Genomic DNA, 26629 nt, shown 5'->3' on the forward strand with positions numbered 1-26629 from the left:
AACTTCCATTTATTTACTTTTTTAATTTATTTACTTTTATCCTCCCTATTGTAGAGATTTTGGCAGCTGTGTACAAGAAAAATCCTCCTTTACTCAATACATATTAATTTAACTAAATAAACTTCACAGTACATCAATAAATGATTGAATCAGAAACTACTATCCTTCTGTCTCAGATTGCACCCTTTTATAATCCTTTCAAAGACCTTCTGGACAACTAAGCATTCTTTCTTGGCTTTCACATTTCTTACTTATTAAACACACATATAGTACATAGTACATTGAACAACACAGCAATTAAGTGTGCCGACCCCTGCACAGTCAGAAATCTCTGTATGACTTTTGAATCCCCCAAAACTTAACTAGTAATAGCCACTGTTGACCAGAAACCTTACCAAAAACAGTCAACACATATTTTGTATGTTCTATATATTATATAATGTATTCTTATAATAAAGTAAGCTAGAAAAAAATCATAAGGAAGAGAAATACATTGATAAGCCTGCACTGTATTTATCAAGAAAAAAACTCCATGTATAAGTGGACCCACATAGTTTAAACCTATGTTGTTCAAGGGTCCACTGTGTATTCCTAACAGCCTAATGGACTCTCTTGGCTCAATTTCCCTAGTTTTATGGGGACCAGGAAGCTAGTCTGATGAACAATAACTGGTGAATGTTGTTAATCATGAAAGGACCCCTCCAGCTTCTAATTAAAAGTAGTCCCAGCAGAGTTCACTTGTCTCGTAGATCAAAAGAAGCCATCTCTCTCTTATCTATACCCACAAAGAAACTTGGAAATTTTCCTTCGTGGTCCTCCTCCAGTCCTACATGAACAGACCAGGGCTGAGGAACTTCATCTCCTTCCTCCACCCTCTGTTTGAAGGATGACCCTGGTCCATGTCTGTACACTTGAACAAAGAGAACCTTTGATTTTATTTTTCATCATCTTCTTTATTGACTCTCTATTCCCTAAGTTGACTCCAACTTCTCTGGACCCTAAAATAATCTAGATAAAAGCATGCTTCAGGTGGACATCGGCCTGTGGTGGGAGGACCAGCTTATTTGTGCAAGTGCCAGACAAACATTGTAGATCCCTAAGACTTGCTTTGTAATGGGACCATCCACCTCATCTACCATGGGTCTCCAGGGTTGGGACTCCAGGGTTGGGACAGCAGAAATGAAACTCTCCTTCTCAGTCTCCAGGGTAAATGGAGTGTAGAGCCTCATCTAGGATCATTTCAGGTATCTAGGGAAATGTGTAGAGGAATATCCTATTTCTCCCTTTATGTCCCACTAAGAAAGCTATTCTCCAATTCTTGGATGAATCCATCCCAATAGCATGTGATCACCCATAAATGTTTCTTTCCCCAGGATCTTTAGAGGATGCTGTAGCTGTAGGAGAGGCTGTCCACACTGATTCCCGCCACAGCTGCATACAGTTCAGGCACCACTAACTCAGGTACTTGCAACACAGCTTTGTCATCTGCAGTTCGAGTGGCGATTTCTACGCGTGAGTGCAGCTCTCTCAGTGAGGGGCGGCTCTCCTCATTCCAGCGCCAGCAAGACTTCATAAGACCATACCTGAAAGGAGATAAGAGAAACTGGCTTCCTTGACAAGGCAGATGTTTGAGGAACGTGTCTCTTCTCCTTACAAACCTTAACGACAGGAGCAACAAACTCTGCAGTTTTCATCTCCTTCTCATTGTCCTCTCCTGTTCTCCCTGGAGAATAATATTCCCTCTCCTCCTCTTAGTATTAAATCGCTTAATACCATCTTCTTATCAGGGTCCTTTTTATAAGAAGAACGAATGAAGTTTTCTCAAACTAGAATCAGTATGACAGAACAGTGTTGTCGTTGTTGTTTTTTTTTTTTTCATTCTATTGCCCAAAACTCTGAGAACTGAAGTGTTCTTATCCTTTAGATGTTACTAACTTGTAGCATGGCAGACCATAGCTATAAGGTATCTCCCAGTACAAGTTACCTCACAGCCAACAAAATAAGAAACTATGGAATAATATGATTCACACAAATTTTGAATAATCTAATTAATTAGATGTTTCCTTTCATTAATCCAGGTCATTGACCTCCTTTATTACTTTGTTTCTCCAAGAAATTGCCTTAATCTAAAGTATGTACCCACCTTTAAGCTGTCTTTTCTTCAATCCAGTTTACAATCCAGGTGTCTTATCCTTCTCAGGGACCCACAGGGGTGTCCCACTGTCTGCTATGTAAAACTGACATCCTACCTGCTAGCTTCTCTTCCTCAGAGACCTAACATTGCCTAACTGAACACCTCTCCTCCAGACAAGTCAGTGTCTTGTTATCCCTTAGATGTTAACACACCATCTTTCTTCACCCCATCTAACTCTGTCTTTGCTCATGTTAATGCCCAGTTCCTTGAGCATCCTGTTGATGGTCATCATTTCCTACAGTTCTTCTAGGCAACCTTCCATGATAAGCCTCAGCTCACACGGAGTCTCCCATACTCTTTATTGTTGTACAATGAGACTGTATAAAAGATGCTAATTTAATAACACTTGGAAACATTTAGCAAGAACTTACTTGTTTTATTTATAAGGCATGGTAGTAGAACTTGAAATGCATTATTTTATTTTACCCTCACAGTAACTTTGAGGTAGGATTATCATTATACCTATTTTAAGATAAGTAAACGATGCTCAGTAAAGTAGCAAGACTAGTTTAGTTTCTAATTACTTTATTGGTATATATATATAAAGGACAGATTTTTACACATAGAAAAAAACCTATAAGAAATATTTTTCAATAATCATTCCAGTATACCCAGATAGTATGATTATACTGTATCCATGCTTGTGTGTGTGTTTGTGTGTTGTGTGTGTATATATATATATATATATATATATACACAGTTTTGGTATTTAACATTTATAATCTGCTCGATACAATAACTTTATTGGTAAGGAACTCTGGTGATGGAAATTTACCCTTTCAATGCTGAAGAATTTTAAAAATAGCAATAATTTTATCAGAAACTTATAGTAATATATTCTCCCCTGACTTCTTACAAATATTTTAACCTTTTCTTATAGTCTATAAAATTCCCTTTTTGTAAATTATAGGTTATAAAACTCTGTGTATACTTTTTTTTAATTTATTTATTTTTTTTTTCAGCGTAACAGTATTCATTGTTTTTGCACCACACCCAGTGCTCCATGCAATCCGTGCCCTCTCTAATACCCACCACCTGGTTCCCCCAACCTCCCACCCCCCGCCCGTTCAAAACCCTCAGATTGTTTTTCAGAGTCCATAATCTCTCATGGTTCACCTCCCCTTCCAATTTGCTTTTTAATTTTCCCATTTTCTGCCTCTGCACTGGCTCGTCAGCTGTTCCCCTTCTGCTGACATTATTAGATACTCCTTCTCCCATCTTTCTAATTTCTTGCTACCCACCTTCTTCTTGTTGGCTTCTAATTTGCTCAGAACTGGAAAAACAGTCAATATTTTTTAAAAGTTAAATACTAAATAGGAGCCAGTGAGTAACTGTAGAGCAATGGATTTTATGGCAGCTCTATCAGAACCGAGACTGGCAGTCTCTGATACTGACATTTAGACAAGCAAAACACTACTGTATTTACATTGGATCTGGTCCACTTCTTACCTATTTTAGAAGCTTCTGGAAGAACTAAACTTTATCAGCTTAGATTCCTAATATAGTCTTCAGTCGTTGCCTCAACACTGTGCGTGCATGTGTGTATACACACACATATACATATATATGTATATGACATATGAGCAGATGTATGTTACTACCTAGGTTTGTATGTAGTCTATTAGGCTGTATATTAGCACATAAAGGGGCAGCTAGGGATTATCTGAGCCACTTTAAAAGGGCGCAGTTGGGGGCGCCTGGGTGGCTCAGTGGATTAAAGCCTCTGCCTTCAGCTTGCGTCATGATCCCAGGGTCGTGGGATCGAGCCCCGTGTCGGGCTCTCTGCTTGGCCAGGAGCCTGCTTCCTCCTCTCTCTCTCTCTGCCTGCCTCTCTGCCTACTTGTGATCTCTGTCTGTCAAATAAATAAATAAAATCTTTTAAAAATAAATAAATAAAATAAAATAAAAGGGTGCAGTTGATGATGATCAAAAATGAGTTGTAATGAGAGAAGAGTAGACCCTAAAAGCCACTTACATGGTATGTGTGCAACTACTGGGTCTCTTCATGATCTTCCTTCTTTGGAGATACTGTAAGATGCTCGTAGGAGGGACTTCAGGATATGGTGGTGCCCCTGTTGGTATGGGAAAAAATGAGAGTAGCAAGGGAACTTTAGGTCCTCTATAATATGAACTATAACATGACTCTTTATCCACCTGGGCTAACTGCCTGCAAATGGTAGAGCCAAAGGAAAAGTGTTAGATACAATATAGTTGCTCCCCTGTGAACAAGTAAGAATGTAGTGTAGAGAGTTTGGGGGTTTAAAAAGAAGTGTTTAGAAGGGTGAAAAAACTGGTAATTTAGGAAAATGTTGAGTCTTTATAAAAGTAACAGAGAGAAGTGAGAAATGAGACCTGCCCTCCACTCCCCAAATGTGGGAAAGTACTGCATTTTCTCTATCAAATGGGTTAATAAATTTAAGGACAACATATTTATGTTCATGCAAAGTTATTGTTGGAATTATTCTTTGGATTTTCAAACCTCTTTTGGAATTGGTAAAGTGTCGAGGGAAAGAAAGAAAATGAAAGCAAATAAAGTTAAAAGGAGTAAAGGGATTTCATGTCAGCCCAGTTCAAACCTCAGAGATCATACTGAAACCTCTTCCCATAGCATATGTCATCCCCCATCCCAGTAAACATACTTTATATTTGCATACAGGCAGTACTTTAGGGATGCTCCTTACCTAGAGTCACCATCTCATAAAGCAGGATCCCAAAGGACCAGCTGTGAAAGAAACAAAGCCATTTACTTAATTTCTATTTCTTCCTTTCCTAAAGAGAGTACTTAAACTATCAGGGCCTTCGTAAGAACCATATAAAGGCAAACAGGGGAACTGAAGGTGTCTCATAACATAATTAGAAATCATTAAAAAGTATTTCTGTTCAATCCCCATCAAGTCTAATCTCTTTTCAGAGTGGTTGTATGTCTCCTTTCTTCTATATTTCACATTAATGGATGTTTATTATCAATTGCTAAATTGTGGGTGTGTGTGTTTATGCAAACACACAAACACATCTACTCAAACTTAAAGAAACTACTTTCTGCATCTTTTTAATCCTTTCCATTCATCCCTGCTGAAATTCTAGCCTTTATTCTTAGCACAAGTCCCAGTGAGGTTTATCATTTATCTACTATTTCCTCCATAGATCTAACTGCCCAAACCTAGGAAAAATATTAACAGAACAAGCTTACACATAACAGAAATAGATATTTGTCAGAGCAATATGACTTGAGACATGTTAATTTCACTATTCTATAATATCGCCATTAAACAAGCAATATTTCCCAGGTAAGCTTATTATTCCCAGATCTCTACTGAAAAGCAGATGTCAGTGAAGCAGCAATGGAAATCTCTTAATTGACTCACCATATTAACTGATGTTCTAAATTTCCTCTGCTTCTCATGACATTCACGCTAGTAAGATATTATATGTTACATCTATGTGCTTCTCCAAGCTGCTGAATTATATGGTTACCTAAAGTCAATTGTTATTCTTTACAGTACTATACCATCAGATATATCAATGTAATTATGTAACCAATTAAATATAAATGCAAAAAAGTATTAGCTCCTGAAAACTAGGCTGAATGCTTTGAAAGTACACTATAAAAATACACTGCTAAAAAGAAAGGGTTTCCAAATTGTGTGGGTGAGCCAACAGTAGAAAATTGGAAAAAAATAATAATCATCTGCAGTCAAATTGCTTTACCATTTTTTTTTCAGATTTTTCACTCAGAATCATCCCAAGCTGAACCTCAAAATTAATGTGTTATGGATGTTATTTATATACAAAGTACAATATATAACTTCATTTAACAGATCAATTCTCTAAAAAAGGCTTCGGCCTTCCCTCAAAAGATCGATCAATAAATATGTATTTTCTTTTCATTTTAATAATTCCTGATTTAAAGGAACTTTTGATTAAGTGGACCCACCTCCTTCAGAGAAGAGGGACTCTACTAGATTAAGTCCTTGGATATTGGTATGAAGAACCTTTTCACATTTCTTTTCTCTTTCCTAATTAAAACTGCTAATCTAATACAGAAGGAATACTTTAAAAGGCAGTAGAAAAGATTGCAGTCAGATGCCAAGTATGAGCTCTGTCACAAAACACACATTTCTCCTGGAGAGTCTGTCTGACGACTTAGTAGAGATTTCACAGGTAGACATAATTGACAACAGATGTAGTCATGGTCAGGAACTGAAGGACACCTAGGTCAAGAAGGGAAGAAGTCCAAAGGGCAGGGACAAACCGTACACATCTCCTCTGATGCCAGCTGGTCTCAGCAGAAGCCGTTCTGGGGCAAGCCACTTGAGAGGTACAGAGTGAGTAGCTGGGATGGCCCCTCGGGCATGGACTTCATAAGCCAGGCCCAGTCCACAGAGCTTGGCAGTAAGATCACTTTGGATCAGGATATTCCTAGCTGCTACATCCCCATGGAACAGATGCTTATCCTGGAGAAATTCCTGTCAGCATAAGATCAAAAATGGATCAGCTGTCTGAGGTCATGGCTCCAGTCAAAGACAAGGAGAAGCAGTCCTAGGAATCCTCAAAAAAGACCAGGACTTTTCAACTTTGAACAAGTCTTGTTGATAATGACAGATTACTTCCAAATCACCATAATGGATCAGACATTTTTGCATTATGGTTAGGATTACCAAACTGAGCAAATAATCCAAATAGCATTAATACTGGGTTTGGACCGTATGATCACTCATTCTGTGTCAAGGTCTGACCCCTGACTGAGTTTACATTTCTCTTGGATGGGTTCCAGCTAGATCCTGGAAAAGGAAACAGGTTTCAAGTATCTAGCAGCAGTCCTGCAAATAAGGTAATACATACAAAGTGAAATTGAGTGTTATAATATTGAATTTATACAGAGCTTTATATCATCTCATTCTGCCCCTAAAATAAGTAGGTCAGATGAGTTAGGGAAGTATCTTTCAGATAAATCTAAATAATTACATAAGGTCACGCAGTTTCAAGTGGTAGTGAACAGATCTGGGTATTCTAATTCATAGGAAGTACTACAAATTCTGCTAATAATTCTCTAGTCAGCTTACAAATCAGAATTTCCTGAGAGCTTTTTTAAAACATATGATTTTTGGCCCAGGTTTACCTAACCAAAATCTAGGAAGAAGGACCTGGTAATCTCTATTTTTAAGAAGTATCACAATGATTCTAGAGTAGCCAAAGCATTTGAAAGCCATTGCGCCTGGATGGCACAGATTTGCTGCAATCATTTCCCCAAACAGGAGGCTATTCAAGGCGTACGAACCTGAAAAGCTATACATGACCAAAGAGCTAGAGATTGAGGTCTATGATTGCTAAACAAGAATAACATACATACATACATACATACATACATACATACATACATAAAAGGTTAAGATGGTCATTTCCAGTCACTGATGTGAAAGAAAACAGTACCTAGCAGCTTTCTGTCCCTGGTGAGGTGAGGTTTTAGGACAAAGAGATTGTACTGTCATGAGAAGAATTAAAGAATGTAGTGACTTTGAGGTTGTCCAAGTAAGAAAAAAAATAGTATGACAATGCCTTGTAACTAGTAACCCAGACCCATGATCAGTGCATCCCTTTGGGGAACCACTGCAATTGTGGCTCAGAATATGAGATAGTCTATATCCTGACACCCTAACTTTATCAGGGGAGCAAACTAACTAGGCCCTCCAACCTCTGTGGATAATATTCATTTCTACGATGTGCTCTCTCCTATGCCATGGGAACTTCTGCTGTTAACTACTCCTCCTTCTCATCTCATGGCTTCTTTTCTAAGCTTTCCCAGATTCCATTTAGATCCCTGATACATTTCACACCTCAAGGAGGCAAGATATATCAACTACCTAAAATAGTAGTTTCACAGAGCCTGATTTTCTGTATAGTAAATGCTAATTTTAAGCACAGTTATCTAAATAACTTCATAGAAATAGTCATCTAAATTTCCTAATTCTGGTAAAGGTACATTATTTTTTCTCTTAAACCCTTTAAACCCTATTTTTCTCTTACCTCTTTATTTAATTAAGTTGGTTTAGAATGAAGGCTTGATCTCACTGTTGCCCCTTTTTATTTCTTCTTTTCCATTTGTTTGTTGTTCTTTTTAAAGTATGTGTATTTCCTATCACATTCAGCATCAAAGCATGTCTCCAGCCAAACATGTTCTGAACTTGTCTTTCTTGTTTTTCAGGCATAAAATTGTGCGCTTCTTTTAGCTCTGTAGAGTTTCACCCATTTGGTTTCTTTTCCCAACTCGCTCACTATTTGCCATTTTACATATCTTTTTTTTTCATTTTACATATATTAATATTAGTATATATGGGGAAGTAAGAGTGTCAAGCATATAGTTCTTGGCCTTGGTTGTTAACCACCTTTTATAATCCTTCCTGTTCCTTCTACAAACCCTACGACTTTATGCCTAGAATTACCAATCCTGTGGTACATTATCTAAATAATTTCATAAAGAAAGAACTGAAAACAATTTATCAGCGCTTGAGTTTCTGCCCCTTAACTTCCATCCAGTTTTCTTAATCATCTATACCATTTGGAAATATAAATATGAGAAATATGATGTCAAATATCAGGCTAACAAGAAAAATCCATACCAACTGTTGTCACTTTGCCAAGCCTTACCAAAGCCAGGAGAACCTGCCTCCCAATGTGATAGACTTGTTTTTCTGTGAGATCATAGAGAAGGCCATCCATGGTCATTACATCCTAAAGAGACAAAGAAAAAGCATGATATCAAAATGACATGAACAGATTTGAAAAAAATAAAATAAGGGCAGAGATATTCAGATGTCAAGGCTAAGGAAAAGATACCAAAACATAAGGATGAAGATTCAAGGAGAGGTTACTATGAGAGATTCTCAGATACGCAAAGAACTAGAATGATATATCAACTTAGATAAACAATAAAGAGTATAGATAAACAACAGAAGGAAGGAATAACAAAATAGCAGTTAAGAAAGTCTGATATGCATAAGACTGTCCCCCGGATAAAGCAACAGTTTTCCTGGGGCACTGTGTATGTGTGTGATTAATTAAGCACATTAACTCAGCACATTACTGAATGCCTACTATGTGCCAGGTTCCATCTTGGGAACTCAGAACACAAGAGTGAGTTATTTAACACGTCTGCTGCCTTCTGGAACTCAAAGTATATAACCATATATAAACATATGGTTACATATCTATAAGATCCATGAAGGACATGGAAAAGAGAGCAGATGATGGTGACAAAAAAAGATCTGAAGGATGAGCGGACAATGACTATGCAAAAAAGTAAAAAAAGGAAAGGGGAGACATTTGGTGTAATGCGAGAAGCATGTGTAGATGGTCTAAATTAGAGAAGCATAATCGTTTTGAAAAACAGAATAGCGAAGTTAGAGCAGAGAACAAGTTACAGACGAATAATCTCTTACAAAGGTTTTAATGCCTCAAGACTTGCACATTGTCCTATTTGCACCACCAGATGTAAGGTATTAACAGGGTCCCTTTATCATACACATTTAGTAGTAAAGTAATCAGTCTTTGGAGGAGGCTTGGTTAATATTAAACTTGTAAGTGAGGAACTAACTAGGGAAACATGCAGTACTTCAGATAGAGGAATATGTAGAGAAGCAGAAAAACTGCAAGGAAAGCGACTTGCACTTTACTCTGGAAATTTCTGAACATTTAAATTTGTATTTAAACAAATTTAAATATGAATATGAAGTACAGTAACGTTCAGGCTGGATTTCTCCTTGTCGACCCTGGCACATTGGAGTGATGGTATAGAACAGAAGACACATTTAAGACTAACAACAGTAAAATTACAATCCATACTAACAATAGTTTTTACATACATAATTTCTGTTAACTTTATTAATAACCTATTATTATTCCCATTTTACAGATGCAGAAAATTCAGGCTCAGAGGGGCGACTTGCCCAAAGTCACATAGCTCATAGGATATAAAGTGCAAAGTTCATACTCCAAATCTACACTATCCAATATGATAGCCATTAGCCACATATGGCTATTTAAGTGTTTATCATTTAAAATTAAATAAAATTTTAAAAATTCAGTCTCTCAATCACATCAGCCACATTTCAGGGGCTTCAAATGTGATTAGTGGCTACCATTTTGAACAGAGAAGATAAGAGAATTTTTCTGTCATCGTAGAAAGTTCTATTGGATGGTAATACTCAATCACTATTATGTTGCTATAAGATCTTTCTGCTTTGTCATTGGCCAGGCTACTTGACATGTGAACAGCTCATCAGCCAGGTCAAGCCTTTCCTTCCCAACACCTCTACCCTGCTGCTCACCCGCCGACAGGTCCAGAGAAAGCTGAGCAGGTCCCCTTGGGCCACATCCTCCAGCACCATATAGAGCGGCAGCTTCTCCGTGCAGCAGCCCTCCAGCTGCACCAGGTTCCTGTGCTTCCCCAGGTACTGATAGAATTGGACTCGCCCTAAGAAATCCTGTACCTCCTGGAGCCCAGTTGGTTCTGTGGAGGACAGATGAGCCATGGGAAGTGGTCAGAACATGATCAATACAACGGGAGGTATGAGGGAAGACTATGGTAATTTTCAAGACTCCACAGGAGAAGAAATACTGACAAAAGTTAAAGAGAAAGGGGAACTAATTAGAAGATAATTCTCAATATCACTGATATTTTGTCAAAGCAAACAATCATAGGCTTTAGAACTGGATAGACTTTCATCTGCCTAAATAGACAAGTGTTCACATTCAAATATTATCACTGCCTAGGCCTTTCAATTAGTATTCTTGCTTACCTTATTCTTGTTCTGTTTTATGTATCCATTACTACTGGTCCATATAAAGAGAGAGAAAGGAAGTGGGGAAGGAAGGAAGGAAACAATATTAGGGAAAGTGATAGTGCAGACAAATGAAGGAACCACCTCAAAATCCTCATGCACTAAGATTCAGTATGAAAAAATCAGTTCCAGCAGCCTCAATAGGCAACACTGAGCTAGGAAAAGACCCCAAGAAAAATATTTCTGCCTCCAGTTTTCACTTTCTATCCTTTTCTTCCTCTGCACACAACTGTGATCACAGCTATCCATTGATTAACATCTTAATGTCCATAAGCTTGTCAGCATTCAGGGCTGGGGGCTCACTGTGGGAAAGTAAAAAAGAGATAGGGAAGTCAAACACTTCTCCTTTTACCTTCCAAAGCCTTGAGGACAACACTCTTTGGCTTAGCAGGGTCCCCCGTGTACATCTTGGTTCGGTAGATGGCTCCACAACTACCATTGTGGATCTGCTCCAGAACTTCAGAGAGTTGCTCCCGGGGCACCTGCAGCTTAGCCAGAGCATGAGTGGTCGTCCGTAGGAGGCTCTCCACCGAGGTCTCTTTAAGTGGCACAAACACACTTCCTCCATGCCCTGCCGCCTCCCAGCTTAGGCCCCTAGATGGAGGTTCAGGGCCAATGCCTAGAACAAAGAGATGATACTAATCATCTTTACCCTACCCTAGGGGCTCCAGGAGAGCAGAGCCTGGAACACACAGACAGATAACCAGGAAATTCCTTTAGCAATTTTCTCTCTACGCGTTGTGGTGTTACCTTGTGTGAACCAGCATCAACACGAACCTTGGAAAACATTTATAATAACCCTACTACTTCTCAAGATGGACCTCTGAAAAGTGGTAATGTCATTTTCTTTCTACCTTTCTCAGGATTACAGCTCAGCATTAGTATAGAAACAATTTAGGACGCTCCTGAATAGGTACTCAAACTGCTGATATCTATAAAGTGATGGTAACTACCACTAGGGACTAATGCTTAAGTCAATCAACTCGAAGGCATGGTTATTCTTCCTCCCTTAAGATGTCCCCAAAGTCAAATTAATTACGTATTTCCTAGAGTCTTAGCCAAAAAAAAAAAAAAAAAGAAGAAAAAAAGAAAAATTTTTTGGTACTTTCCCTTCTTCTTAGTCAATTTTTCTCCGTTGGAAAGAGAAATTCATTCTTCTCATTAAACCACCATTCACTCATTAATCTACCCATTTATGTGACAGATATCACATCCTGCATGCCAGGAACTATTCTAGGTGTTGGGAATAGGCAAAGTCCAGATTCTTATGATTACTTTCTTGTGGTAGGCTAGAGGAAGTAGATGTTATCATACCAGGGAATGAGTGCTATAAAGGAAAACAGGAGAATCAGAGGCTATCTGTGATGCCATTCTGTATTTCAAGGCCAAGACAGGCCTTTCTGATGGGATGACATTTGAGAAGTGCCTGGAAGCAATTAGAGACCAAACCACACTGGTACCAGGAAGGATATTACAGACAGAGGGAACAGGAAGAGCAGATGTATTGAGGAAGAAACATGCTTGGCATATCTGAGGAAGAGGAATGAAATTAGTACAGCTGGAGCCATGTGGGATAATTGGAGAATTACATGAGATGAGGCCTGAGTGGGCCCAGATTCTAGAAGGCCTTGAAAGAATTTTGTCTTTTTTTATTCTAAAAAATATTACATTTTATTCCAAGCAGAGAATGGCCAGGACTTAGGCCTTAAAAGAATCATTCTACCGCTCTGTGGAGAACAGTGGTTGAAGGGATAGGGAGAGAATGAGGGAAACCAGTTAGAAGGGTATTGCAGTGATCTATGAGACATGAGAGAGGCTTGCATTTCTTTTGAAGATAAGAGTTAACAGGATTTGCTTAAGGATTGGATACAAAGTATGAGAGAAAAAGGAGTCAAGGACATCTGCAAGATTTAGACTGAACACATCGAAAATCAGAGGACATTTCTGAGGGAATTTCAGGACCTTTGCTGTGAGGCATATTACATACAAGATGTGTATTGGATCCAAACTGTGAAATTAGTTGTTGAACAGAGGAATCTGAAGTTTGGGGGGACTACAATTAGAAGAGAGAAAGTGTTTGAATCCGTACTGAAAATGAGACCATTAAGGGAGTGACTATAGGGACACCTGGATGGCTCAGTTGGTTAGGCAGCTGCCTTCGGTTCAGGTCATGATCCCAGTGTCATGGGATCGAGTCCCACATCGGGCTCCTTGCTCAGCAGGGAGCCTACTTCTCCCTCTAACTCTGCCTGCCACTCTGTCTGCCTGTGCGCGCTCTCTCTCTCTCTCTCTGACAAATAAATAAAATCTTTAAAAAAAAAAAGGGGGGGGAGTGACTATAGATTTAAAAAGAAAAGTGTTTCAAGAAGGAGAAGGTGCAAATTTGTTCCAAATGCTTTTGACAGGTTGAGAAGAAGACTCAGTTATAGCTGTCATTTGCAATCTCAGAAAGAACTGTTTTGGTGGAGTGGTGGGGATAAAAGCCTTATTTTAGTATGTTCGAAAGAGAATGTGACAAGTAGAAGTCATGGGAGTGAAGTTAGACCACTTCTCTGAGAAGTTTTTCTGTAAATGAATTAGAAGAGAATTGGGTTAATTTCTTAAATTTTTATTGAAATTCAATTTAGTTCCCATACAGTGCATTATTAGTTTAAGGGTAGAATCTGGTGATTCATTAGTTGCTTATAATACCCAGTGTTCATGACATCAAGTGCCCTCCTTAATGCCCATCACCCAATTCCCATTTAGAGAGGGAATAGGGATCAGCCACCAAACAGTTTCTGATCCCTGTCAGGATGTTTTTTTTCTTCTTTTTACTCCTAATTTCATGTAAACTAATTCATTTTCATTATACACCCAGTGGTATACCCAGTGGTACATCAGAACAGGACATTGTCTCCTACTTAATGCTCCAAAGACTGCTATAAAGGCCACCCCCTCTCATCATACAGTCCAGAACACAGAGCAGAGCTGGGATGTATTACAGAGTAAAATATCATCTTTCAAGGCTGGTAAAAAAAAAAAAAAAGCCTAGGGCTTTACCTACTAAACTTCTTCCCCAATATGTAGACACTTCTATGGCCAAATATTTGATAGAGCAATAAGACAAAAAAGATAGAAACAAGTCACATGAAGTCTCTTCTGCCCACTGTTGTTTCAACTAACAAGCATTACAGAGTTTCTACTCATGAATTCCTAGAGAAGAGCTCACCTTTCCTCAACTCCACGAGACAGGACCCATACTTCGTCTCCCATAGCAAGGACCTCACCTTCTAGACTTGGGCTTACTGAGACTTGGGTCTTCCTTTTTGTAATCTCCATCTTCCCTGGCCCTCCTCCCAGCCCCAGTTTGAGTTTTACCTCGGAGTCCAGGAGACTGTTGCTGAGCTCTTTGACCTCTGATAAAAAGCCACAGGATGACGGCAAGAAGGATAAGGAAGATGCCAACCAGGATGGTTGGGATGATGATAATCTCGTACTGCTGCTCCCGGACAACTGGGTAGGAAATCAGGCAGGGAGAGGAGAGATTGCAGAAGAACCCCAATCTCACATCCACACAACTTCCCCTACCCACCAGTCCTCAGCTCCTCATTCCTGAAATAATCATCCCTTCCTTCTTCCCCTTCACTTCCATACAATGGAACCATTATTGGGAGCAGCTCTCTAATCAGAAACCCCAGTGTCCCCACATCTCAGTCTATCAAGTGTGCTCTGTGTCTTATCTCTCATTTTTCCTGCTAAGGTGATGTAGGATGAAGGATGTAGCCTCTGGATCTCTGACTGGCACTTGTCCCTCTTCAAAGACAATGACCCCTAGTGCCCATTCCTTTATGGACACTGTCTTCATTTCTACTAGTAGTAAACTCATCTTCCTTCTGGAATCTATGCAGACCTTAGTCTCTGTCATCCTGGAATCAGAAGATAGGCATCTCTGGTGTCTGTCCTTACCACACAGCTTGTCACTGAGACTGCATTCCAGTAGTATTCGTGCCATGCCCCTCTCATCTCCCAGGCCACACAGCTGTCCACTCCTTTGCTTGGCCCTCAGAGAATGCACAGAGCACCACTGAGAATAATTCCCAAGAATGGAGTTATTCTGAAAAAAATAAATCGGAGCATGCAGATAATTTTAAGGCCCCTCAAAAGGTCATTAGGGGAGCTACTGGGTGGCTCAGTTGTTAAGCTTCTGCCTTCAGGTCAGGTCATGATCCCAGAATCGTGGGATCAAGCCCCTCGCATTGGGCTCCCTGCTCTGCCGGGAGGCTGCTTCACCCTCTCCCACTCCCCCTGCTTGTGTTCCCCCTCTCTCTGTGTCTCTGTCTATCAAATAAATGAATAAAATTTTTTTAAAAATTAAATTTCAAAAATCATTAGGTATTAAGTACATGGCTACCTGGAACTTTTTGAGTCACCCTTTCATCTCTGTCCATCTACCTGATATTGAAGTGTGAAGAACTTTGTTCTTTCCTAGCATTTTTGTCTTTCTTATTGTACAGCAAATATAGCCCTAATATGGCCTTATCTCTTCGTGCCATTGTTTCTCAAATTATTTTAAAGTTTCCCCTCCTACCCAAGACCCCCGCTCCAATGCTCAAATTCACCGTTCCCAGCACCTGTGTGAGCATTTGTGGTCGGCAGGATTGATCTACGTCCCCTATACTCCTAAGCAGGTTTAATTTTATTGTGTGTGTATCCCTTATTTTTTAATTGGATCTTCCTCTGGTCATTATATTTAGACAGACACAGGCATTCATTCCTACTAGTATGTAGATTAAAGGGAGTTTCAGAACCAAGCCATCTTCTGTGTCTCTCTCTTTAAAAAAAAATATATATATATATAATATATTATATATATATTTATATATATATAATATATAATATATATAAATATATTTTAATATATTTAATAATATTAAATATAATAATATTTAATGATATTAAATATTATAATAAATATATAAATATATATTTTATATATATAATATATAAGTTTTGAAACTAAAAAGAAAAAAAAACTAAAGTGATATACCATAAAAATCTTTCTCCCACCCCATCCTTCTCCTTTTATTCAGTTCCGAACTATCCTCCAAGGAAACTAGCTTCTTGCTTACTGGGCCACAGATTTTTCAGGTGCATCACTTTTAACTGTATGGTCAGCATATATATGAAATTACATCTCCCAAAACCCAGTTCGCTCTTTCTGAAGAGAACTGGTGTCTATACATACATACGTATACACACACATACACACATATATGTAAACTTGTAGATAGATATATTATAGATGTCCGCAAACTTTATTTTGCTTTTGGTTAACAAAAGTCTTCCCTGGTTCCAATTAATTCTGACTAATCTGAAAAAAAAGTGATTTTTTTAAACTGTCCAGGGCATCCTAAGTATATGATCTAGTTGTTTTTTTTTTTTTTAAGATTTTTATTTATTTATTTGACAGACAGAGATCACAAGTAGGCAGAGAGAGGTGGGGGGAAGCAGGCTCCCTGCTGAGCCGAGAGCCTGACGCAGGGCTCAATCCCAGGACCCTGAGATCATGACCCGAGCCGAAGGCAGAGGGTTTAAACCACGGAGCCACCCAGGTGCCCCATATGTGATCTAGTTTTATAGTGATTTGCTAATAAGAAAAATTTTACAAATCAGAATTACAGAACACTATATTGTACATATGTGCTCTATACCATATATGTGGTTTTCTATTTACATGTTGTGCTTTATTGTTGATACTAGGAACCACAATACGACTTATTGAGGCAGAGTCGTTTAGTGCCTGAAACACATACATAAAGTCTTCCAGTTTCAGCCTCACCCCCATTCTCACTCTTCTTGGAGCTCCATGAGCTTGTACTGTGAAATGAGAAGTAGACAATTTTCTTAAAACTCAGAAGAAAGACAGGTGTGTGGCTGGTTGACAGAAGCTCATATATACAGAGGAGTGACCTGGGAGAGGAGAGGCACCTTGTGGGTTTGTGCAGGACAAGAGATCTCCAAAGTCGGTGAATTAGAAGATAACGATGTCCATCTTCTTCTAGTTTATAACCCAAGAAGGCAAGGTGAAAGTCATTTGGGAAAGTTTCCACATCCCACAAGACCACATAGCACTGGTGCTAGGGCAGGAATCAGGGAGCTTTGAGATGGTAGAGAAGGAGAGGATCTTAAATGACAAGACATTAGCACGGTCAGGAGAATTCCAAAGCTGCTTGGAAATTTCTCACAGCCGTTCTCATTTGGTTTTCCTTTGCTCTTACTTCCCTTTAGTGCACTATCAGATGTAACTGTGTTCATTTAGGGAGCAGCCAGTTTAACGAGTTTGGTTCTCCCAGGAGTGTTCGTGAACATAATCTCTCTTAACCACAGTACAAGTAGAAAAAAAAGTCGGTCGGCAGCTAGCTCCAACTTGCCAGCTCCGCCCAGAAACCAAACTATACACCCACTGCTACCTACCGCAGGAAGAAATGTAAAGGCCTGTGTGCACACGTATCCTGCTAGAATGGCTCATGGCAGGCCAAACACAACTACAAGCATGCGGCCAAACATACCCACCCACACCCAGTGACTCATGCTTATCCCCTTGCACCGGCATGTCATACTTATTACAGAGCACAGGGTGGTCATCTGGATACACTATGACCTTCTATGACATTTCCCGAACAAGGTTCATTTGTGTAGTTTTATTTGGGCATGGATATTTTGAAGAACCTGGGTGTAGTTAACAACTAGAAGCCCAATGTAATTGGATGCTGGAGCAGGGAAACAAACGTGGCAGGGGGCGGGGGGGTGCTATGGTGAGGGCCACTCGTAGACTGCTTTCCAGGCATTTGTACAATAAGCTCTTTCCAACTGTTACAGTTTGGCTACGGGCATATGGAATATACAAAACGAGTCTAGAATTTTTTAAAGTAAACACACCAGGCATTCCCGCCCCCAGGGGCATGGAAGCCTACACAGGAAACCTTACCACCTTTAGAGCCCACCAAAGCACTTCTATTAGAAGATGCTCATATTCACTTGTAGCAACAATATTCCTCTCCACATCACTTTCCTCTCTACAACAAAATATTCAGTTACCACACCACTTTGCGTGCCCCCTGTGTCAACCTGAGAAAAGACATGCCTTCATGCCAGAACCTTCTAGGATGACTCTTCCTCTTGGTTAGATTCTAACTTATCAGTGTTCTTGACCAACATTTATGTGCATGTGGCTAATACTCTATCCCCTTTGATAACGTCTAGACAGTTTTCTCCTTGTGTTAAGACAAAAATGTAGGGGCACCCTGCTGGCTCAGTCCACAGACCATGTGACTCTTGATCTCAAGGTTGTGAGTTTGAGCCTCATGTTGGGTGTAGAAATTAGTTAAAAATAAAATCTTTGAGGGGCACCTGGGTGGCTCAGTGGGTTGGGCCTCTGCCTCCAGCGCAGGTCGTGATCTCAGGGTCCTAGGATCGAGCCCCACATCAGCCTCTCTGCTCAGCAGGGAAACTACGTCCCCCTCTCTCTGCCTGCTGCTCTGCCTACTTGTGATCTCTCTCTCTGTGTCAAATAAATAAATAAAATCTTTTAAAAATTAAAATAAAATAAATCTTTGAAAAGAAAAAATGTATGTTGGCTACTCCTTCTCTTACCTAGACTGTAAGAGAAGTCCTTACATATATGAAACATTATCCCACAGTTCTCTCCCTATGCCCTGTATTACTAGATTCAAGTCATTAGAATCAAGGATCCAGTAAAGTTGGGAACTTGTTTATTCTGATAATTCCATTTAATGGTTGGAAAATATGTACACAGCTTGCCTATAGTTTACATATACCTACATCTAACAGTGCCAAATCTCCTCAGGTAGGGCTCCAATTAAAACAATGTTATCGCCTCATTTGTGGTTATCATTCCTTATTTTCTTTCTTCTCAACCACTTCTGGCTTTCTGTTGGCATACTGCAAAGTTCAGCTCCCTTCTTGAATTGAGAATCTAGAAGAGGAAATAGCACAACGAAGAAGGAGATTCAATAGGAAGAAAATGAGAGTGAAATGGGGGGTAAAGTTCAGCCCAAATCTTTGCAAGATTACCGTCTGGAGACCAGACAAGTGAATGGTTATAACTGAAATTAAGCTAACTATGAACATAAACTCTCCAAACTCTTTTTTTTTTAAGATTTTATTTATTTATTTGACAGTCAGAGATCACATGTAGGCAAAGAGGCAGGCAGAGAGAGGGGGAAGCAGGCTCCCTGCTGAGCAGAGAGCCTGATGTGGGACTCGATCCCAGGACCCTGGCTGGGATCACGACCTGAGCCGAAGGCAGAGGCTTTAACCCACTGAGCCACCCAGGCGCCCCAAACTCTCCAAACTCTTATACGTAGGCACAATGCAAGCATAACACTATGCCACATATTTGTACCTGCTTCATTATACACAAACACAGTTCTATTTGCAAGAAGAACAACTCCTACTAGCAACACTTCTATCCAGTGAGCACAATATAATCTCCCAGATATAGTCAGCAATTTACTCAGAAGTGTCCAGAAGAAATTCTTACCAAATACATCTACAAATAGACTTTAAGAATTAGATCCATTCTTCTGTATTCACGTTCTGCCTACGTGTTATGAGAAATTCCTCAGCTGACCTCTGTATAACACCTGGCCCCGTTCCCATAAGATATGATTAATGTTACACCAGCCTCACCCTCAAACTTTTCATCTGTGTGTCAACACAAGTGGGTCTACCAGCCATGTTTTTAATGAAGACAAGCAACCCATCCGCCCAGATGAATGCCACGCTGGGTAAGGGAGCTATTAATAGCTGTGGGCTATGAGGCAGACAGCTCAAAGGCCTCAGGTGAGGAGGGTAAAATATATGGAAGTGGCAGCCCCCAGACTGAGGCAGCCCACCTTCTACCTCACTCACCTTCTCTTCCCCTCCCCCTTCATCCCCACCCTTGAGCTGTCTAGCAAAACAAAACAAAACAAAACCAAAACCAAAAACCATTTACTGGAATTAACATTTTTCTTTTAATATTTAGGTTGTAATTTGCCACAAGATTTTTTTTTTTAATATTTATTTATCTGACAGAGAGAGATCACAAGTAGGCAGAGAGGCAGGCAGAGAGAGAGGGAGAAGCAGGCTCCCCGCTGAGCAGAGAGCAGGATATGGGGCTTGATCCCAGGGCCCTGGGATCATGACCTGAGCCAAAGGCAGAGGCTTAACCCACTGGGCCACCCAAGTGCTTCTGGAATAAACATCTTAAATTGGAAATGAGATAGAAAAGAACTTCTCAGCTCTATCTACAGGATTCCAAAATGACTTAATCTTGAACATTCTGAAAAGCAAGCTGTCCTTCCTATTTTCAGCTCTTATAAACATATGCTGAGCAACTACAATGTCCCAGGTATATGTTAGGCATTTTCTCAGAAATGAGGAAACTGCAGTTCAGCAAGATCATGTTTTGAATAAGCCAGGGTTTAAAAAAAAAAAAAAAAAAGTTAAAACAGGGGTGCCTGGATGGCTTAGTAGGTTAAACGTCTGCCTTTGGCTCCGGTCACAATCCCAGAGTCCTGGGATCAAGGCCCGTATCTGGCTCCTTGCTCATCAGGGAATCTGCTTCTCCCTCTGCCTAACGCTTCCCCTGCTCATGTGCTCGCTCTCTTTCTTTCTGTCAAATAAATACATAAAACCTTTAACACAAAAAAGCAAGTAAATGACACAGCAAGGTTTCATGCCCCCGTCTTTTAATTACAGACCCAATATTCCTTAAACTACTTTACTACGCATCTGTACTTGTCATTCAAATGGACAAGACCAACAGCGTCAAAAAAGAATTATGTCAGAATCCAAGAAAATCACAGAAAGAATAATGCTGAAACCAAACTTCACCAACAAATACAACATAATTTGGGAAGGGCGGGTGAGTAGTTCTCCAAGATCTTACAGGGGCACAGACAATGTCTGCATGTCTGTCTTCAAAACGTATTCAGAAAATAAAAGTAGTATCAGAAACTTTTCCCAGTACTCACCAGATCATAGAATCCTGGATCATTTTCTTTGTTTGCTCACCTTCCTGGATCTCATCTTAATCATTTTTCTACCTTCTGCTTTTTGAGAAAAAGGGTCTAGCTTCCAGAACTAGCAATCTTTCACTGAGAGCATGAGGGTCAGGAAGGGGCTAGAACTACCAGGAGACAGGTCACTGGCCTCAGGGGTAGAATCACCACGCAGCACCCAAGCCTCCACCTTTCTCTTGAAGCACACTGGTCAGAGGACAAAGAGTAAAGAGAAAGGCACATTGAAAGACCCTCTTGCAATCCAGAAAACCTGACCAGTGTAGGTAACTTGCCTTGTGCAGCATGATACCACATAGTGTGGATGAGACAAAGAGAGAGGGAGGTTACCCAGAAGGAATCCCTTGTCCTCCTGTTCTTCTCAGATGCTGAAGGACTGTGGCTGTTCTGATCTTCAGCCTCCCCTGCTTTCCTAGAAACCCGGAGTTTGAAATGCACTTACAAATGGTTGGAAGAGAGTCTTCTATGTGTCTGGGAATCCTGGCCTTGTTTAAACCAAGGTTCTGGGGCGCCTGGGTGGCTCAGTAGGTTAAAGCCTCTGCCTTCGGTTCAGGTCATGATCCCAGGGTCCTGGAATCAAGCCCCACATAGGGCTCTCTGCTCAGCGGGGAGCCTGCTTCCTTTCCTCTCTCCCTGCCTGCCTCTCTGCCTACTTGTGATCTCCCTCTGTCAAATAAATAAAATCTTTAAAAAAAAAAAAAAAAGGTCCTGACCTTCTTTTAACAATGGGCCTGAGTGTTATCAACTTTTCTTATTTTTACATATCTACAGGAATTCCTAAAGCATGTGCTACACAGGTAGAGACAAGAAAGCTTAACTTCCATTCTGGTATAGCCCCAAAAATTTGCTTTATAGAGGAGCAATGTGATTGCAAGACAGGCTCCCTAACATCTAGGTAAGAATTACAGTAACCCTACATGCCCCATCAGATTTTAAATATGATTACAGAGATTACATTTTATTTCCTTTGAGGTGTTGTACAAATTCAAGACATTTTATTTTTATTATAAGGATCATTCTATTTTGCACATTCTTGATTCCATTATTCTCCATCTACCATGTTTGAACCTCAAAAGCCCAGAAATAACATATATATTTCAAATTAGATATTCTCCCACTGACTGTTTTCTGTTCCCGAGATCACTAATAAACAACCATGTCCCCAATCCAGGATAAGACTTCTCAATCAGGGAAAAGCCAAGGACACACAGCTACGGCCCGCCCCAAACACAGAATCGCTTCTGTTCCATCTGCGTCCCCTTCGTCCTACCTGATGGACACACCAGAAGACACCTGCTGGGGGCTTCTCTCAAACACATCTCTGCAACTGTCTTCAGTCACAGTGTGTTTCCAAGGATCAGTCCCCCTCACTCTGCTAGACTTTTCTTTCAGGGTGGTGGGGAGACTTCTGGTACTTTTAAAATCTTGGCAGTTTCCCCCATAAATGAGAAGCCCTTTGTTGCTCTGCCACTTCCCCAGCCTATCCTAGTACATTGCCCTCTGGCAGAGAGGAGAGCCACACTGAACAGGACAGAAGGAAGATATTTTGTGAAAGACTGAAGGAATACGTGCGCGCGCGCGCGCACACACACACACACACACACACACACACACACACTTTCTCATAGTCTAATAAAAGAGTCCCAGACCCAGGCAGGCAGAGAGAAAAATGGGCAGGGGATTTCACAATCAGGAAATCAGCTCAACTGCTGTTTACCTCAAGGCCATGTCATCCAGGGTGTGTCCCTCTAAAGATTCTATACATAGAAAGTAATCCTAGGTAAACAACAACAAAGGCCTGGCAAGATAAAAAAGATGCCTCTGGGAATGTCATTTGGCACCTCGAGGAGCAAACAGCAGAGTCCCTCTTCAGGAGTGAGTCAGCATGCTGCAGAGCTAAGCATTCTGGAAATTATGAGACGTGGAATCAGCAAAGAGTTGGTGCTATGATAACAGAGTCGGAAGTCTGAGGTCCTGGCCTGGCTTGATAGATTATTCAACAAGCATCCAGAGACATAACACCAGAACTTGCCATGCCTTCCCTTCCTCATTTAGGGAGCAGGACGCCTCTTTCTCTCCTGAGGGCAGCGAAGAACCACAGAGAGCAGCAAGAAATGAATCCCACCAGTAAAGGGGCAGGGCAACCAGCAAGTCCCCTCAAGCAGCTCTACCGCCTTGCCTCTCAAATTCTGAAGACTCCTTCAGACTGGCATCTTCTGACCCATATCACAGAAGGCCCAGAAACTCCCAAGTTTCATCCCTATCCCTACCCTGCCTATAATTCCCTATGGGATCGTGGTAAGAGAAGGAGATTTGGAATCAGACTATTTGAATCTCAGGTCCACCATTCATCATAACTGCATATAAGTCATTGTCACCTTTCTGAGCCTGTTTTTTCCACTTGTAAGTAGAGACCATAATATCTGTCAAAGCATTTGAAAGCTCTACGGAATACGTTATGTAAAAAGTCTAGTATGGTGCCCAACCCATGACAGTCAATCCGTCGCAGTCTCTCCTCCCTTCCTCCCTCCTTCACCTATCTCCCAGGCTGGGGAGTAGCTGTACCAATCAGTAAGCATCCATAACTCTGAATAAGAAAACAAAACACCTATTATCATAACATTTATATATGTGGATCTTGGAAGAGATTGTGATGATTATGAATCCCATAATTATGATTTCTATCACCCCTGAAAAAAGGGACTGTTTCCCAGGAGATACTAAATTACAGCTAGATTGAGAACTATTAAGATTGATTATCATTATGTGGATTATGCATAATATGTATATTATGGTTACTCGTTTGGCAATTTTAATTTCCATCCTTCATTCCTATGCAAAATTAAATTTTAGTTGTAAAAATGATTATATGTTTTAAGAAATAACAGTGTAAGTTATATTGGATTGGTGAGGATTTGATAAGTCTAAAAGAGAAGACTCCTAGAGCACCTGAGTGGCTCAATTGGTTGAGCGCCCGAATTGGGATTTCAGCTCCAGTAGTGACCCCTCCCCATGGAATTGAGCCCCCACTAGGCTCCAGGCTCAGCCCAGAGTCCACCTGTCTTTCTCCCTTCCCCTGCTTGTGTGCTCGCTCTCCCTCAAATAAATAAATATTTTTAAATAAAGAGAGAGTGAGAAGACACCTTCCAATAGGGAAAAAAACTCACAAAGGATCAACCAATGAATAAAAACAAGGAAATTCTATATAACTTAGTAACTATAGTAAGAAAATTACTAAGATGACAATAAATAAATGGTCATGAAAAGTGAAAAACAAAAAAAAATCAACACACCCCAAAGGCAAAGGAAACAAAAAGCGAAAATAAACTTTTGGGACTTCATCAAAATCAAAAGCTTCTGCACAGCAAAAGAAACAGTCAAAAAAACAAAGAGGCAACCCACGGAATGGGAGAAGATATTTGCAAATGACAGTACAGACAAAAGGTTGAAATCCAGGATCTATAAAGAACTCCTCAAACTCAACACACACTAAACAGGCAATCATATCAAAAAATGGGCAGAAGATATGAACAGACACTTCTCCAATGAAGACATACAAATGCCTATCAAACACATGAAAAAATGTTCATCATCACTAGCCATCAGGGAGATTCAAATTAAAACCACATTGAGATACCACCTTACACCAGTTAGAATGGCCAAAATTAACAAGACAGGAAACAACATGTGTTGGAGAGGATGTGGAGAAAGGGGAACCCTCTTACACTGTTGGTGGGAATGCAAGTTGGTGCAGCCTCTTTGGAGAACAGTGTGGAGATCCCTCAATAAATTAAAAATAGAACTTCACTGTGACCCTGCAATTGCACTCCTGGGCATTTACCCCAAAGATACAGATGTAGTGAAAAGAAGGGCCATCTGTACCCCAATGTTTATAGCAGCAATGGCCATGGTCACCAAACTGTGGAAAGAACCAAGATGCCCTTCAATAGACGAATGGATAAGGAAAATGTGGTCCATATACACTATGGAGTATTATGCCTCCATCAGAAAGGATGAATACCCAACTTTTGTAGCAACATGGAAGGGACAAGAAAAGATTATGCTGAGTGAAATAAGTCAAGCAGAGAGAGTCAATTATCATATGGTTTCACTTATTTGTGGAGCATAACAAATAGCATGGAGGATGTGGGGAGTTAGAGAGGAGAAGGGAGTTAGGGTAAATTGGAAGGGGAGGTGAATCATGAGAGAGTATGGACTCTGAAAAACAATCTGAGGGGTTTGAAGTGGTGGGGGCGGTGGGAGGTTGGGGTACCAGGTGGTGAGTATTACAGAGGGCACGGATTGCATGGAGCACTGGGTGTGGTGAAAAAATAATGAATACTGTTATGCTGAAAATAAATTAGAAAGAAAAAAGAAAAGAAAATCAACACACCAAACTAAAATGTTAATATTTAACAAATATGGAAGAAGGGTAATGTAAGATCAAAGATGTTTACCTTAACTAGTAATTAAATAATACTCATTCAAGTAAAAACAAGATGCGAATATTTTTGCCTATCCGCTTAAGAAGAAAAAAATGAAAGAGAATTCTGATACTCTGAAGAACCACAGGGAATCTAAATTTCTATAGTTTTGGAAACAAATTTGGCAACATGTAAGAAAAGAACCTTAATGACATTCCTAATTTTGACCCAGGAATTTCTCTCCCGAGTCAATTATAAAAGGATTTTTTTTTAAGATTTTATTTTTAAGTAATCTCTACACCCAACATGGAGCTCAAACTCACAACCCTAAGACCAAGAGTCACACAATCCACCAGCTGAGCCAGCCAGGCATCCCTTAAGAGGATTTTTTTTAATGGAAGATGAGTCTGAACATGCAAAAAAAAAAAAAATTATTGTACTTTTATTTATTTCTTTTGAAAGCAGAAATAGGCATGTGCTTCAAAACAATCCCAGGATTTAAGCAATGGAAGTGTGCAGAGATAAATATGAAACGTGATTGGCCAGGTGTTGAAAATCATTAAATTGGGGTTATTAAATACATAAGTAGTCATCTTACCATCCTATCTATTTGCTTTTGTATAATTTTGAAATTTTCTACAATAAAAAAATTAAAAGTAGAAATAAAAATTTTCATCAAGGAGAGTATGATGGTGGGCGCCTGGGTGGCTCAGTGGGTTAGGCCGCTGCCTTCGGCTCAGGTCATGATCTCAGGGTCCTGGGATCGAGTCCCACATCGGGCTCTCTGCTCAGCAGGGAGCCTGTTTCCTCCTCTCTCTCTCTGCCTGCCTCTCTGCCTACTTGTGATCTCTCTCTGTCAAATAAATAAATAAAATCTTAAAAAAAAAAAAAGACTTTATTAAAAAAAAAAAAAGAGTATAATGGTTAATTTTATGTGTCAGCTTGGCTAGGCCATGGTACCAAGATAATTCATCAAACAGTGATCTTTCTGTGAAGGAATTTTTAAATGAGATTAACATTTAAGTCAGTGAAATTTGAGTAAAGGAGATTACCCTCCATAATTTGGGTATGCCTCACCCAAACAGTTGAAGGTCTTTGACCTCCTCA

At 39.9% G+C, this 26629-nt stretch overlaps 1 protein-coding gene across 3 annotated transcripts in view; it reads right to left on the reverse strand.

Moving 5' to 3' along the window:
* Positions 1 to 382: 382 nt before the first annotated feature.
* Positions 383 to 26629, reverse strand: part of STYK1 (serine/threonine/tyrosine kinase 1) — a 39744-nt gene continuing 13497 nt past the window's right edge. For 2 of the 3 annotated variants that reach the window (XM_059404742.1, XM_059404743.1), the window contains exons 2-11: positions 18856 to 19009; positions 14980 to 15127; positions 14392 to 14526; positions 11384 to 11650; positions 10519 to 10700; positions 8840 to 8923; positions 6452 to 6660; positions 4876 to 4916; positions 4170 to 4266; positions 383 to 1583 (exon numbers count right to left, since the gene is read on the reverse strand). In XM_059404742.1, coding sequence (XP_059260725.1) covers positions 1379 to 1583; positions 4170 to 4266; positions 4876 to 4916; positions 6452 to 6660; positions 8840 to 8923; positions 10519 to 10700; positions 11384 to 11650; positions 14392 to 14526; positions 14980 to 15025 — 1266 coding nt within the window. In that variant the 5' untranslated portion in view covers positions 15026 to 15127; positions 18856 to 19009 and the 3' untranslated portion in view covers positions 383 to 1378. The remainder of the gene's footprint in view (positions 1584 to 4169; positions 4267 to 4875; positions 4917 to 6451; positions 6661 to 8839; positions 8924 to 10518; positions 10701 to 11383; positions 11651 to 14391; positions 14527 to 14979; positions 15128 to 18855; positions 19010 to 26629) is intronic. The other variant, XM_059404745.1, reaches the window with a different exon arrangement.

The sequence above is a fragment of the Mustela nigripes genome, chromosome 6, assembly GCF_022355385.1.
Source record: "Mustela nigripes isolate SB6536 chromosome 6, MUSNIG.SB6536, whole genome shotgun sequence".
NCBI classification, from domain to species: domain Eukaryota; kingdom Metazoa; phylum Chordata; class Mammalia; order Carnivora; family Mustelidae; genus Mustela; species Mustela nigripes.